General features: G+C 44.2%; 1 protein-coding gene across 1 annotated transcript in view; it reads right to left on the bottom strand.

Moving 5' to 3' along the window:
• Nucleotides 1–480: 480 nt before the first annotated feature.
• SLC12A4 (solute carrier family 12 (potassium/chloride transporter), member 4) overlaps nt 481–12,213 on the bottom strand; it is a 33,267-nt gene continuing 21,534 nt past the window's right edge. Inside the window, exons 12-24 of the mRNA XM_010133231.1 lie at nt 11,694–11,868; nt 11,175–11,293; nt 10,617–10,715; nt 10,155–10,274; nt 9,292–9,396; nt 8,782–8,950; nt 7,456–7,651; nt 6,605–6,774; nt 6,302–6,433; nt 6,097–6,204; nt 5,137–5,321; nt 2,401–2,534; nt 481–1,357 (exon numbers count right to left, since the gene is read on the bottom strand). Of these exons, the coding sequence (XP_010131533.1) occupies nt 1,266–1,357; nt 2,401–2,534; nt 5,137–5,321; nt 6,097–6,204; nt 6,302–6,433; nt 6,605–6,774; nt 7,456–7,651; nt 8,782–8,950; nt 9,292–9,396; nt 10,155–10,274; nt 10,617–10,715; nt 11,175–11,293; nt 11,694–11,868 (1,804 nt within the window). The 3' untranslated portion in view covers nt 481–1,265. The remainder of the gene's footprint in view (nt 1,358–2,400; nt 2,535–5,136; nt 5,322–6,096; nt 6,205–6,301; nt 6,434–6,604; nt 6,775–7,455; nt 7,652–8,781; nt 8,951–9,291; nt 9,397–10,154; nt 10,275–10,616; nt 10,716–11,174; nt 11,294–11,693; nt 11,869–12,213) is intronic.

The following is a 12,213-nucleotide window of genomic DNA, read 5'->3' as shown; positions in this document are numbered from 1 at the left end:
CCAGGAGCCTTTTCTCCTAGGCACACCTCCAGGCTGCTCTAAGGCCTGAGCTGGCACCTCCGCCGTGCAGGACTCGTGCCGGCACATTCCCACCACCTTCCCCTCGCACAGTGGATCCACCGGCGGCGATGCTGGAGTCAGGTCATGGCAGAGCTGTGCAGGGAAGGACTGAGGGGGCTTTCCCGAGTAATGCTCCACAAAACACAGAGCTGAGAATAGGTTCAAAGCATATGCAATGTTTTATTGAAAAAATACGAATGTCTGTACATAAAGTACAACTTAATGGGCTTGACAAAATCTTCAGAGGCTTATTGGTTAATACAGGTCTTCTGGTCTTCTTTCTCGTCTAAGGGCATAAAGCACAGAATGAAGCAGCAGGTCCCCTGTACTTGTGCACGTGCAATCCCATCGCTGTGCGCACAGCATAGCCTGGCTCTACCGACGGGACTCCAGCATGCTCAGTGTACTTTGATGGATGGTCTGCACAGGACTGGTCCTTCCATCCACTGATGATTCAAAATTTATTGTGAGATCTCCGTTATGCTAAACAGTCTGCATCTGTGTATCCAATACTTCTGACAAATAAATACAAAAATAAATAGGGATCTGGCCTCACAGAACCTCAAGTCTCAGAAGCAACACAACTCGTAGCAAGCTACATACATAATTTCAACTATATCAACATAATTTATTTAAATCTCTATCAATAAATGTATTAAAAGTATAAATTCTTACCCAATACTGAGAGTTTAGTTCTGGAAATAAACCCAGAAAAAGAAAGCTTCTTCAGTCCTCTCTTACAATTTAGTGTGCTCTTAGAAAATGCTTTATAGCTGAACTTCAGCAGAAACTAGCTGCTATATAATGTAATTCTATCCCCCAAACCTAATATAAAAAGCTTTTAAAATCTTTTTACAGTAACTGGCTTTCATGTCCTAACTTTACATACAGTTACTAAAAATACTGCACACAGCAGTGCAGACTAAAGATAGGTTTAGTGTTAACACTACATGCACAAACGCTGGGAGTACCGAAGCAGAAACTCAATAATGTGGCAGCTCCACAATTAACTCATGTTGCTAATTGGATGGTGTAACAATACCGCAGTCCCGAAAGATATGTATATTGCAAATGGAAAGACAACGAATAGGACTGGATGAGGAGAAAGTTAGGCAAGAAGCCTTTTTTTCTTCTCCATTTAAATCTGGAATGTCTGTCATCGCCAAGAAGGTAAATGTGGATCAGTGTGAGAACCTTGTACTAAATCAGGAGTAAATTGTGATGACTTCTCGGCCGCCGCCTCTAACAAGTAGTACTCTCTCCAGACCCTCAGTCAAGACTTCGAGAAACTCCATGTCTGTTTCAGTAAAGTCAAGGACAAAAGAAATATCAAAACCAAAGCACATGCTAATTAGCTTCTGTATTTGACAAGGTTTTGGCTGTGGGGAGGCTGCAGGGGCATCCTTGGTGAGATGAGACCAAGGGCTGCCCCCTGTCAGACAGAGCCCATTTCATCCGGCTCCAAAACAAACCTGCCCCTGCCCAAAGCTAAGCTCCTCGGTGATGCTGGTGGCACCAGGTTACACAGCCACCCTCCCTGAACACGGAGTGTTTTTCAGTCACAGTGGCTCAGCCTCTCAAGGAAGGGTGGAGGAATAAGCACCCTCACCCATAACTTCAGGTTTCATCTCTCTGAGCTGTAGGAGCTGTGGTTGAAACCCCCTTATGCTAGAGTAACGTTTTTGTCCTTTCTTTGGCCAGCGCACTGCTGCAGAACAGCCAGTACTCCTATTACAACCTGGATTTAGATGAAAACTACCATTTGGTCTGTGATTCGTGACATCCATTGTCTGGCCCAGGCCAGTGAAAGGTTTGCTGGCTTAATGGTACAAACCAGGGCTGAAGAGCAGCTCTGGACAGAGAACTGCCATGCCAACAGGCTCGCCAGCTCACAGCCCTCAGCCCTGGCCGCGCTTAGGGCCTCTCCCTCCAGGTGCTCAGATTCTGTGGGTGCCAATGCTAGACTTACCAGAGCACTGCACTTGGAGCTGAGCTCCCAAATCCTGATGTGTGAGCTGCACCTGAGATATCAGACATTGCTCTGCCCCGAGCGCTGGCGGCTGTAACTAATGCCTTAAACATCTGCTACAGCCACGACTGAGGATTTAATTAAATGTAATTTAATAAATAAATGAAACCAAGAAAGATTTTAGACCAGTTACCAGAGCAACCAGTGGCAACCTTTTCTTTAAGCGATTGCTACGTAACAGCCCCGAGCCAGTACGCTCCACGCAGTGGGCACTGTCCCATATTCCAGCTTGACAGCGTTTGTGGCAAGATGAATTCACGAGCACAGATTAAAGATCTTCTATGGGGACCAGGCCTTGCCTGAAAGGATACAGTTTTCATCACCATCGGTATTCTTTGGAGGACCAGGCATGTTGAGGAGAACGAGTCTGGCATCATGGGATCTATTTACAATAACTTCATTTAGCTTCACTGCTGTGTGCATTCTTCGGACATTAGACTGGTTCCTGCAGAAGAAGCATGTCCAGGTTTACTGTTAGAAATGTGCCTCTAAAAACTGATTTATTAAAAAGGCCCTTAAAAGCATATCTTCAGTCTCCTAAACAGCCTGGTAAACATCAACTCACCGCAAAGTTTTTCAACCTTAATGATGAAGAATCAAAAGGGATTTTAGAGTTCTTCACGTACTGCTAGTCCATTGGTTTTAAGATCCCTGGGGTCAAGGCTCCAGCTTGTGAAATTATATTGCTTTTCAAGAAGCATATTTTACGAAGATGATTTGGTCTTGCATAAGCAGTTAAAACACAGGGGCAGCCTTCTTCAGATCCCCTCACCCCCGTGGCAGCACAGACCACGCACCTCTCTGCGCTCAGCACCAGGAAACTCTCTAAGGGACCCATCGGAGTCTGGCACCAGCAGACAGGCACCACTGTGCTCAGTCCACACCTTCCGTGAGCGCACTCCTCTTTCTGCACTGAACAGCAATGGGCATCTCCAGAGACAGCCAGGTTCCCTATGGGATCACAGGCTGGAATGCTGCCTACAAAGGCCTGGATGTGTGCCTGCTTATGGGGCTCTGCTGGTGTGCAGGAAGGATTGCAGCCGTTCCTTCAGCTGGACTCCACTCAGACTCTGCCTGCTTACAAGAAACACTTCTGACCCACATATCTTTAAACTCTCAATCATGCTTTCAAATTTGAGCAGCCTCTTGGTTCAAAAGTTATGGGAGAGAAGGGAATAGATGCAGCATGCTCTCAGAAGCCTCTGCTCCTTAAGAATCCATGCTAAGAGAGGTAACAGGGTTAATTGTTCAGAATATATTACCACAAAATAACCCAAATCCATGCAGAAACGGAACTGGAAAGTATCCTTTGGGGACTCTGAGCCCGGGAATGTTTCCTTCCTACAGGAAATCAACCAGTATTTTGGTAACATAAAAGGAGAAACAATACAGGAATAAGACTTATCAAAGGGACTTAGCAAAGTTTGCAGCTTTGAGGATTTTGCACTTTCTTTTGTCATTTTAATATATTAAAACCAAGTATTAGTAAAAATGAAGCAAATAAGAATCTATAGTTTACTTAATTCAGGTTTACATGTTATGAGTGAAAACCTTTAGTAACCCTGCTGCTCTTCTGAATATTTAGGTTTGCAAAGAAATATTTTAATAGACAGAAGATGCAATGGTAAGAGTAATGTTTATGATACTAACAGCACAACTGACCCACTGTGAACTACCTCTGTTATTTCATGTTCTTACTTAATTTAGAGCATGGACATCCTCTGCCTTCACCACGTCAGCTTCAGAAAGCCAGGGACAACACAGAGGCCAGGTCATGTTTACAGGAAGTGAGGAAGAAACAATATACTGTTATTGGCTACCTATACTTTTGGAAAAGGGAAAAATGAAGGTTTGGTATTCCCTAAAGTGACATTTCCCTAAGGTGACATTACAAATTGGCATCTCCCCAGTGATTTGGAGGTGTAGGCTACAAGAAAGGGTTTGTTTCGAGTCCAGAAACTGCCAGAAATAACATCATACCAGTGTGGTGGAGCAAGAGCTTCTCTAAGTGAGTAATGTTTCCCACTTCTTGTGTTATATTCTGCCTAAGAAAATAGCTCCAGACCTGTAATTGTTCTCTATCTTGACTTAGTTCTTGTCAGGACAGCTCTTGTAGTTTGTTATGTGCTATTTATAAGGGTACCTAGCTTAAGGGGCTAATCCTGCTCCCTTTAAAACATTGCTAAGGCTGCTCAACTCTAGCTCCCTTTCTCTTCTTCCATAGTTACATCATTTTCCTGCTTTTAGTTGAGAAGATTAAGTCTTCCCTCAACCATCTTAATGTACTTCTAAGTCAAATAACAAACTTACAAGTTTTCCCACTCTCTGAAAGCATGGAAGAGGAAAAAGTACAGGTAGTTAACACCAAATTCAGCAGAATTCCTACAGTACGATTCAGCCTTAACCAGATCTGAATTCTCACTGATTTATTAGGAAGAAAAATCTGAACTTTGCCAACTGTGCAAAACAGACTGAGAGAACTCCTTGTGTAAGATGTAGTTCATCAAAGAGGGCACAGGAGAATCACAGATCTTTACACAAAGCCAACAGAGAGCTTTACGTCTCGCTAGCCGGGGGGCACACCAGTGGCAGTACTAAGGCTGTGGCTGGATGTCAGTGCTCCTTCAAGAGCAACTCTGCCTGTCCAGGGTCTATCCATCCTATATCCACATATTCTACCCATGGTCTTTCATCAGCATCTCCACAGCTGCTGCTCTGCTGCGCTAAACATCCACACTACGTATTAGATAGTGCAGTTATCAGTCTGGTTTTTAATTGTGTGTTTTGCTGTTGGTATTTGGGAGACAGGAGGGAAGTTATAACAGGATTTAACAGCTGCAGTGTAGCGTTTGACTATACCAAATAAAATGCTGCGGGATGTGAGCCACATCTAACTGGTTAGAGATTTCTCAGGAGCAAACTGCTGTCTTCTCAGTAGTCAGGTCTCGATACCTATTGCTCAAGTCTAAACCAAGGATTAAGAGACAGAAGATAATAAAAGCACAGCACATGTAGAGTTTCAGCTGTTGACTTAAACTAAGACTCACGGCTTAATGCTGATGAGATCTCGAAAGCTTCCTACAGCACTGCCTCGGTTCCGCTTCTCAGCATCGCATTTCTCTTTTGTCCAAGTCATCTGGATGTTCTCAGGAACTGAGTCCCCCTCATCTTCTTCATCTGAGTAGAGGCTCTCCAGACGTGCTATTGAATGTCTGTCCTTCACCAGCTGAGCCTAGAGGGCACACGAATGGCATGGTGAACTTACAGGCTATTTTACATTCTCTGATTCTGTATTCTGTTTAATTCAAGACTTTTTGTTCCACTGTATCCTTTATTTTGTACAGTCAGTTTGGCCTTCAGGACAGCTCTGGTACCAGGCATCTGCCCCAGCCAATAATCTCACATACCCCCTCACTCTGAACAGTTCTGATTGATGTCACCATGCAGAACTTAGACCAACAGAGCATTGATACAAGAAAGGCAGACAGTCTAGCTCACATGGTCTGAAACTCAAAACTGACAACAACAAAAAGTTGGACAAATGCATGCAGAAAAATTAGATCATCTGCACCTTTCATAGCTACATGTCCTAACAGTCCAAGTGGGAATGAAATCTTGAGTAGGAAACCAGGATATACTATAAATTGAGTCAAACCCTGGACATCCCACATACAGGTCAAGAAAGAGTTGAGACTGGAGGATACAAGTCATCAAGTATCATTTACATCGCAAATGTAAATGGGAACATGCAAATTGTTTCTGCAGCGTATATACTGCCGTCGTTTTCCCCCAAACAAGTGATTTCCAGCATGGTTTTGCAGGTACAGCCAGGCTATTCAATGACTATATGCAATCTGGGAAACAAAAAAAGCTACACTAAGAGTACTTCCTTACCCTTGCAGCACACAGGAGTTTAATTTAAGCAGCAGCTATATAAAACACTACTAGGAAGACACTCTGGGTCACCCACCTCAGCAGCCCATCGCAATCCACCGCAAATGACATACCTCCCTTTCCCGCTCTGTTTTTGTCAGCCTCATCTGCCTCAGCATCTGAGACCTCTGCTCCATCATAAGAGTTCTTTCGTAAGTGTATGCTGAGATATCACTATTGTGCTGCAGAAATAAGAAAAACACACCGTGTTTGTAATCCAGTCATCATCAAATGCCACCATTCGCACCATAAGGTAAAAAATGGGCTCAGATCCCTTACCATTTCCACCACTTCTACCTCTGCCTCTATTCGGAGTTGATAGAGGAAAGTAGCCAAGTCCTTCTTCATCTGGATGCTGTTATCATCCATCTGAGCTACAGTAAAAATTCTCATTTTGCATTTTCTCCAAACCTGGTGAGGAAACGTAAACTCTCAGTGTCTGAACCAATAATATTTTGTTCTACAGAACAGAGACTTATGAATATATCCACTCCTGTTTATCAACACAGGCTCTACCGCTGGACCCTGTTTCGGTAATGCAGAAGCAGTGAGGTGACAAACGCGCTCTGGCTAGCTCCTTACCTTGTGCTGTTTGAGGAGAAAAGGAAGCAACATCAACATGCCTCCGTCGTGCACAATCCACCACACATCGATGTTGCCTTCATTGTAACGCTCGTGGTTGCTGGGGTAGAAAGCCACGTTTTTGGGAACCAGCAGAGCCAGGTGGGCTGCGGTTGTGCAGCGAACAGTACCTGCCAAAAAGGGGAAGAACAGCAGTTACTTCCAATTCTGCAAGAGTGATCTCTGGTTTAAAAAACATTACTCACTGAGCAAATGTCAGCAAACATAAAAGTCACGGCTTACATAAAGAGTGTACAGCAAGGCTTGTACAGGCAGGTCAGAGCAGGCTCGGATAAAGCAGATTTACAGGAACACAAGCCCTGTTTCAGGTCTGAAATAAAAGCAGCAATCTTCAAAGCTAAGTATGAGGAGAAAGCATCTGCTCTGCCCTAATGCGACTGTGTAGCGTAGCTGGACCACAGGGGAGTGACAGGGCTGTAGGTAAGGAGAGCATTAGCTCCAGTAGCGAAGAGAGCCAAGTTAGGGCTGTGAAACAACAGAGATCAGCCAGGAAAAACTACAGTTTGCCATAAACCCAGTAGCTCTCAAATCTGCCATTTTTTAAGCTTTCATTAGACAGCACTGTAGCTGCTAGATTAATCTTTGACGATCTTTAAGTCTTCTACTACAAGAAGTGGTATCTCAAAACAGAGAACGGTTTTGTGAGAAGTTATCTACTTCACTGTGAGACAAAACAGCCTAAAACCCAACACCAATTTCACAAGGGTTCTGTTAAAACCCCCTATGTTTATTACGCACGCGGTACACATCTCTGTTCACCACATCCGATCACACAGAACTTTAAAGCTCACCTATAAAGGTCTTCCAGGACCTTGGATCTTCACTTTGTCTCCAGCCATACGGCCATCCCAAAACCACAGTGTTATGTTTCATGCCACCTAGCCCACAGGACTGGATCAAGTGGGCAATTCCCTCTCGGACTTTATTGGCTACAACTACTTGACAAAATCCTTTCACCTTCTCAATGTCCATCATATTCTTAATAGTCTGCAAGACAGACAAGGAAAAACCTCACAACCAAAAGGAACTCTCAGTAATTCCCTGTCGTGTGATTACAGTGTAAATTCCTGGTTCACATGTCCACAGGTAAAACACATTTCAAAGCAAAGTTCTGCTCATCTGCTTTCCTTAATAAAACAGAAGACAAAATACCCACTAATTGTGCATATACTTGTTTCAAACACACGTAGTTCCCTTCAAAACATAATTATTTCAAACAGATTAAGGTAATGGGTTGTGCTATAAGCTCTTATTCATAGTAGTACTTAGTTATATCTGCATTACTATCTCACTTTCCACTTTCTAATCCTAAAACGCTCACCCCAAGGTTAACTAACTTCGTCTGGATTTCCAAATTTCTAAAAAAAAAAAATAATTTGCCCGAGCTTCTCAAAAATTTCAATTTTTTCCAGATTTCTGTGTAACATGTTGTGTTGCTATATTCCATCTACACATATAATCACCAACCCCTCCTCCCCCCACCTATCAAGAACACACCCTTTACTTGTTTAAAAACTGAACAAACTTGCCACACAGGCCCATGAATCGGTTTTCCCTTTATAACAGCTCTCCTGTATGCAAGGCTCTGGGGAAGAAAATGCAATGTGCTGATACCGTAGAGATGGAAACAGAGCTATGATGTCATGTTTACACAGCAAGGAAGATGAAACGGTTTATTAACAAATTTTCAGGACCATCCTTTAATGCTTCTTGTAATAAATCTATCAGCACACTGAAAGAGAGGCGGCGCATTTGCTAAATGTGTAAAACTGGTCGTTAATGAACTAAGTTTCTCGGTATCTTCAGAACACGGAGCAGTCCTCTGCCCTCCATTAAGCAGCACACACAACTGTCCACAGCAGCGGCTGTGAATCAAGACAGCTTTATGCAGTAAGGCTGTTCACACAAGTTGCACGCACCGAGCACATACATTATTCTCCCAGAGCCACAAGTGGCGGCTGAAACCTGTTGCCTGCCCTTTGCTGAACAGCTGTGGTACTGCTCAACCACTCCTGCACTTCACGGAAGTCTGACTGATCCGCTTTTGCCACGTGGGATCATTCAGTGATCTGCCCACTCACCCCTTTTTACTTCAGCGATTTGTTTCAGAGACCGACCTGTTCAGCAGCCTGGGCTTCTCCGTAAGTTTCCAAGAAATTCCCTTGGATCACTGATCCTATGATAGTCAAACCTTTGCCCGCTTTTAGCTGGGAGGCAAATGTTAACAATCTCGGGTATTTTACATGCAAATCTTCATCCAGTTTCAGAAGCACCAGCAACTGAGGCCTGGAGAAAACAGAGAAGGGAATGCATATTATAATACACACCTTTTTATATATGTGTTTACTAAGGCTTTAACACAAACACTTCTGAAAAACTGCCTCTCTCATCACTCAGTTGTGCTTGAATATTAACTCTGAAATAGCACGTTCTTCTATCTCTCCCATTAGAGGGGTTTCAATAAAAGTCTTCTCTTGATCCAAAGCAGACTGGAAGCACTGAGGGAATTCTGCTGCTGCTGCATTGCTTTGACAGCTCTGGAGTGCAGCATGTCTGGAGTCCAGTCTAATTCCTTAAGTGTAATTGGACAACCACGGCAGCGCGTTGCATCAGTCTGAAGCGAGTACCTCCAGTTCTTTGTGTGGGGAGGGCCCTCCTCCAGTCGCAGTAAGGCGTATCTTGCTGCGCTGAGCGAGAGACCTCGGATACCGTCACCCCATTCCTTCTCCGCACTGTGAAGAACACAGAAATTAGCCAGTGTAAGGTTTCATGAGTATTTAACTGCACGCTTGCTGTCATGCTGGAGAGAAATCGGCTCACAGTGGGTTTAGTAACCAGAGCAGACCCATGGCACACACTGCATGTCCGGTTCTGATTTGTACGTGTAAGCATGTGATACCACCTATCACCTGAGAGAAGTGCAGATGTTTCAGTCAGATCTACACCACGCCACCACCGCTCTGTACTGCATTTGTAACCAACACTCCGCTACTGAGAAGGCTTCCCAAGCATAAACAAACCCAGGCACTTCAATACCCGACTTGTTAAAACGATGTTACACAGCCGTCCTCCAGCCCGACTCCATCAGATACCAACAGTCTTGGGCAGCCTAGCCTACAGAATCAGCTTCTCAAGGACTGTTCTAGACAGTCTAGACAGACTGTTTTGCACCAGGTAAACCGGAATATGATGGCTGCCTTCAGGAGGTCTGGGCCTGAACTAATTACATGTGACAGACAGCAAGACAGATCCCAGCCAGTGTTGCTGACTCTCCAGTTTCACCAAACACCTTCAGAGGCTTAACAAAGCAGCGCTTCGGGGGCTTTTTGTTAGCACTGACACAGTAAAAACAACAATAAATATGACCTAATAAGGGAAGCTCCAACAAGCCATCTCTGGAGGGCTCCTTCCCCAAAGGGGAGGGCTAAGAGAGCGCACAAAACCCAGACCCCATGTACTCGCCACCCTTTTCCACGCAGTTCATACTCACCCCTGGTATTCGATGTACTTGTAAATCATGCCTGCAATAAGCATGGCTACCAAAGCGTAATACCAAGACGAGATGAACATCAGTGCCAAGCAAATACTCATGCCTAAAAATGAGAGGGCCCTGAAACAAAAAGCAAAGGTATTAGTGAGCAGCAGAGTAGCAAAGCTTAAAAACAAGCCAGTCCTCCTCTTGCTGTTTTTTCTTTAAATTGCCTGTTCTGGGCTGGCTGTGAAAGTAAAGCCGCCAGTCAATCTCCCCAGTTTTAATTCCTGTTGTTGGAATAAAACTCCCGTGTCATTAAATACCTGGGTCTGGTCCACTATGAGCATTACATCGCTGTAGCCTTGTCTCGAACTGATACCCAGAGAAATAAGACGTGCCCACAGCGCTCAGGGAGCGGGTTCTCCCCAGCCCACGCTGCGGTTAGAGAGCGGGTGCTGAGCGGGCTGGCCTTCTGCTTACCAGTGATAGTACTTGAACCGGGGCCGCCAGTTCGGGGTTCTGAGGAGGGTTTGCACCGCGCAGGCCAGATTAACAAAGAGGTAGCACATCAGGAAAAACCTGCAGCGGCAAAAAAAACCAAACAAAACTTTTTAGCACCCATGTTTATAGATTCGGGCACATATTATAACTACGTGAATGATTTACAGCTGAAGCCCAGTGCCGTGTGACTCCCCTGCTGATTTTTATGAGCCTGAACTCTCAGCATAAAGTAGTAGGAACAGTCCATACACAACATCAACACTATCTTTGTTCTATAATAAAAATTACGTTTTCCCAAGGAAAATAACAATCCATCTACGCTAAAAACATACTTATGTGCAGAACACTCCAGAGCAGAAACAAATAGATTTATATGCGGAGCCTGAAGTCAGAGAATTCAGAGAAATAACAGAAGGCTCCAGTAATTGGCTTTACTGGTGTAAGGTATGGTTCTGAAAGACAATGAGTTAGCAAACGCAGAAGAGTGTCACTCTTGTGGGTTTTGCCCCCTGAAACTGCAGCCGCCCAGTTTCTTACATTGAGAGAATCGGAGCCACCATGTCAAGGGAAGCAATAAGGATTCCCAGCTCAGCAATTAATGCTGTTAACAGAAGAGCCCATGTTGGTTCACCGTTCGCTTTTCCATGACCAAAAACCTGAAGAAACAGAAACGTTAAGCACATCTTCCAAGTATTTCATAAGGTTATCATGAAGAAAAACAAAAATCACGTTTTAAAAACCATAGTAATTTTCCTACATACTTTTTTCCCCTGAAGCAAGGGGTTCGAGTATTCTAAAGGCTTTCTCTGCTTCAACTGAATTAGATGTTACACTTCTTTATATAATTACCAAAGGGCTACTCAAACTCCTCTAAAAATACTCTAGTTTTTAACAAACGCAAACAAAGCATTAGAATAAAAACCATTGACCTTCGCTTCAGTGCTGGGCAAACTGGGGAAAAATAAATCAGCTATCCGAGAGCATACAGGTCAAAGAGCACAGAATGCTTTTTTTGGGGTGGGGTTTTTTGTCTGGTTGGTGTTAACATGTACGAACCCAGAGGAAAGGAATGATGTTGTCCTTTGCTATCGCCTGCAGCAGCCGGGGGGCTCCGGTAAGGCTCTGCAAACCCGCCCCGCAGGTAGAGAAGAAGGATCCGATCACGATGACCCACGGCGAGGGCCAAGAAAGGGTGCCCACCACTAAGTTCTTGTTAACTGCATCGCCGTACCTGCAGAGGAGTGGTGAGACATTCATCTTCAAAGGAGCGCCCTGACACTCACACTTGGTTTTCTCAGTCTGTTTTAAGATGTTATTTCAATATTATATATTTTCCAAATTAGGAAATACAGGAAGTAGCAAAGAATATGGGTTATTTTTAATACAGATAGGAAGTGTCTGCAGACTCCGTTTGAAAACTTTCTTTTGATTATGTATTCCAAAACTCTCCTGTTACAACCACAGCAGTATTTTACACTCTCACCCAGAAAGATGCAGTTCTGAACAACAACGTGATGGTTTGAAAATCGCGCCAGCCGGGGGCTGAGCTTTTGTTCTTCCCTTCTGCTTTCCCCCG

This window comes from Buceros rhinoceros, unplaced genomic scaffold (assembly GCF_000710305.1).
Source record: "Buceros rhinoceros silvestris isolate BGI_N320 unplaced genomic scaffold, ASM71030v1 scaffold5653, whole genome shotgun sequence".
Taxonomy (NCBI): Eukaryota; Metazoa; Chordata; class Aves; order Bucerotiformes; family Bucerotidae; genus Buceros; species Buceros rhinoceros.
This window is presented reverse-complemented; position numbering and strand designations above follow the sequence as displayed.